This window comes from Zingiber officinale, chromosome 8A (genome assembly GCF_018446385.1).
Source record: "Zingiber officinale cultivar Zhangliang chromosome 8A, Zo_v1.1, whole genome shotgun sequence".
Lineage (NCBI taxonomy): Eukaryota > Viridiplantae > Streptophyta > Magnoliopsida > Zingiberales > Zingiberaceae > Zingiber > Zingiber officinale.
The window spans coordinates 35282445-35285100 of NC_056000.1; the positions used below are offsets into that span (position 1 = coordinate 35282445).

At 48.2% G+C, this 2656-nt stretch overlaps 1 protein-coding gene across 1 annotated transcript; it reads left to right on the top strand.

Moving 5' to 3' along the window:
* The first annotated feature begins 653 nt into the window (after positions 1-653).
* On the top strand, positions 654-2130 carry LOC122011691 (aspartic proteinase nepenthesin-1-like). Its single transcript, XM_042568059.1, has one exon. It carries the CDS (start codon positions 656-658, stop codon positions 1949-1951), a length of 1296 nt encoding a protein of 431 aa, XP_042423993.1. The 5' UTR covers positions 654-655; the 3' UTR covers positions 1952-2130.
* Positions 2131-2656: the final 526 nt, after the last annotated feature.

The following is a 2656-nucleotide window of genomic DNA, read 5'->3' on the forward strand; positions in this document are numbered from 1 at the left end:
AACCTAAATAAAGAGATGTAAATTTATTAAATTGATATAATTTTGAGATAATTTATCACGAGCTCATTAGAGGGTCTAGACATGTCATACTCACTCTCTAACACTATCAAAGAGTTTCTAAAACACCCATAATTTAAATCATCTCAAGATTTTAAAATCCTAGACACTGAGTTATTAGTGAGTTTCAACTAAAATTCAATGATGATGTTAGACCCTGCGTGGTACTTCAAATTAAACTCAGTGTACTAATTTTATAATCTATTGGAGCAATTTTAATATGCAATTTAAATATTAAAGAAATTTGACTTCATGATTTAGTAAATTACCTATGTATAAACCCACTAACCTTTACTCATTCAACAACATGATCCCAATACATGCATTAGACCAAGTCTTTCGCCTACTCCCAACTCTAATAAATCCCCAGATGGACTTTCATGCTTACGATCATTCAAACTGCGTTTACTACAAGTAATCGACACTCTTACGAGGTCAACAGCTGCACGAATCTTCTGTCACCAGTTAAGTTCTCCCGAGTTATCAACTCCATCGCCGGGCGGTTGATCTTAATTTTCTTCCTATGGCTATGGATCGATCCACCACTCTATATAGCAGAAAGACGTCGATCTCCTTGCTGGCATCGATCGAAGCGGCCATGGCTAACGTGCTCTTCTTCTTCGTCGCCTTTGTCGTGCTTCTCTTCCTCGACCCTCACGTCGAAGGGTCTCGCCTCAGCCTCACCCATGTCGACTCGGCCGCTCAACTCACCTCGGCGGAGCGATTCCGTCGCGCCGCCCGCCGGAGCCACTCTCGGAGGCAGGCCTTCGAGGGAAAGTGGAGCTCGCCGAGCACCGTCGTGGCAGTCGTCGACTACGCAGGTGATACCGAGTACGTCATAGACTTCGGCATCGGTTCGCCGGTGCTTCCTGCCACGGCCATCCTCGACACCGGAAGCGACCTCATTTGGACGCAGTGTGTCCCCTGCCTCGATTGCCTCTCGCAGCCGAGCCCCTACTACGACCCCTCCAAGTCCTACACCTTCTCGCCGGTGCCCTGTTCCAGCCCTTTCTGCAGCAACCGAACCTCAATTGACAACGACTGCGGAGGAGACCGGTGCCTCTACTTAGCCTCCTACGGGGACGGCAGCGAGAGCATAGGCTTCCTCGGGACGGAGACATTCATTTTTGGCGACGGATCGTCGATCGCCGGCGTCACGTTCGGATGCGGGTTTCAGAACAACGGCTCGTTATCGAACTCCACCGGCATCGTCGGCATGGGCCGAGGCCCGCTCTCGTTGCCGTCGCAGCTGAACCCTCGCAAGTTCTGGTACTGTCTCACCCCTTTAGACAGCTCCGCCGCCAGCCATCTCTTCTTGGGTTCCACGGCGAGCCTGGGAGGAAACAGAGGAGCCTTAATTGGAAGCACGCCGTTGATCTCCAGCCCGCTTACCTACTTTTCCACCTTCTACTATCTCTCCTTGCTCGGGATCTCGCTCGGAGGCAATCGGCTTCCGATTCCGGCGTCCGTCTTCCAGCTGAAACCCGATGGCTCCGGCGGGACCTTCATCGACTCCGGCACCTTCCTCACGTCACTGAACCAGGCCGGGTACGACATACTCAGGGAGGAGATAATCAAGCAAGTGCGGAAGCCGGCGGCGGAGTTGCCGGAAGTGATACGGGATACGGGCGTCGATCTCTGCTTCTCGTTTCATGGAGCGAGCTGGCTTCCGCCGATGCCGGAGCTGGTGTTCCACTTCGAGGGCGCCGACATGAGGTTTCCGAGGGACAAGTACATGGCGTACGTCGACGACCTGGGGTTGCTCTGCTCGGTAATCGTCGGAACGCAGGACTCCTCGATCTTCGGCAACTACCAGCAGCAGAACATGCACATCCTCTTCGATCTGGAAGCCGACGTGCTCTCCTTCGTTCCGGCGAACTGCAACCAACTCTGACATGAACGCATGTCTGTAATTTTACGTAGCTTCTGCGTGGCACTTAAAGGTAGTGTGTGTTACGGGTGTTTGGTTAAATAAATAAATAGTAAATTGTCCTGATATATATATATATATATATATATATATATATATATATATAGAGTAGGTACATGCTGCGTACTGCAGCATGCGTAGAAACGTTGCTTCACTTTTTTTAAGTTCCCGGACAATGAGATTTTATTTTCGGGTGCGGTGGGTTGGGAGTCATTTCTGATAATCTTGGTAGGTATTTATCAATAAAATTTTTATTGGATTTAGATAATTGAGTGATTTCCGCCTCTTAAGCAATTTCATAATACAAATTATCACAAAATCTTAAAAGACTAAGATTTTTCACAATTCCCATGTTATCAATTTTTTTTTTTTAAATTATCCTCCACAAATTAATTAATATCTCCCCCTCACTCTCGCTGTCTCCGGCCTCGTGCCCTCTCCAAGCTCTGTCAATTTTTCAACACCGCCGTCGACTCTTTCGACTCCCCTCTAGATTCTTATCGTTTCTGCTTCAAATCGTACGCTTCTTCCTACATTAGACGTTCTGCTTCCATAATCCCATTCACCCGCCACTTCCTCCATGCTGACTTTCCCCAACGTCTCAGTACCAGTAGGATTGTAAACGAGCTGAGCTGAGTTGAGTTTGGGGTGTTTAAGTTTATTTGATAA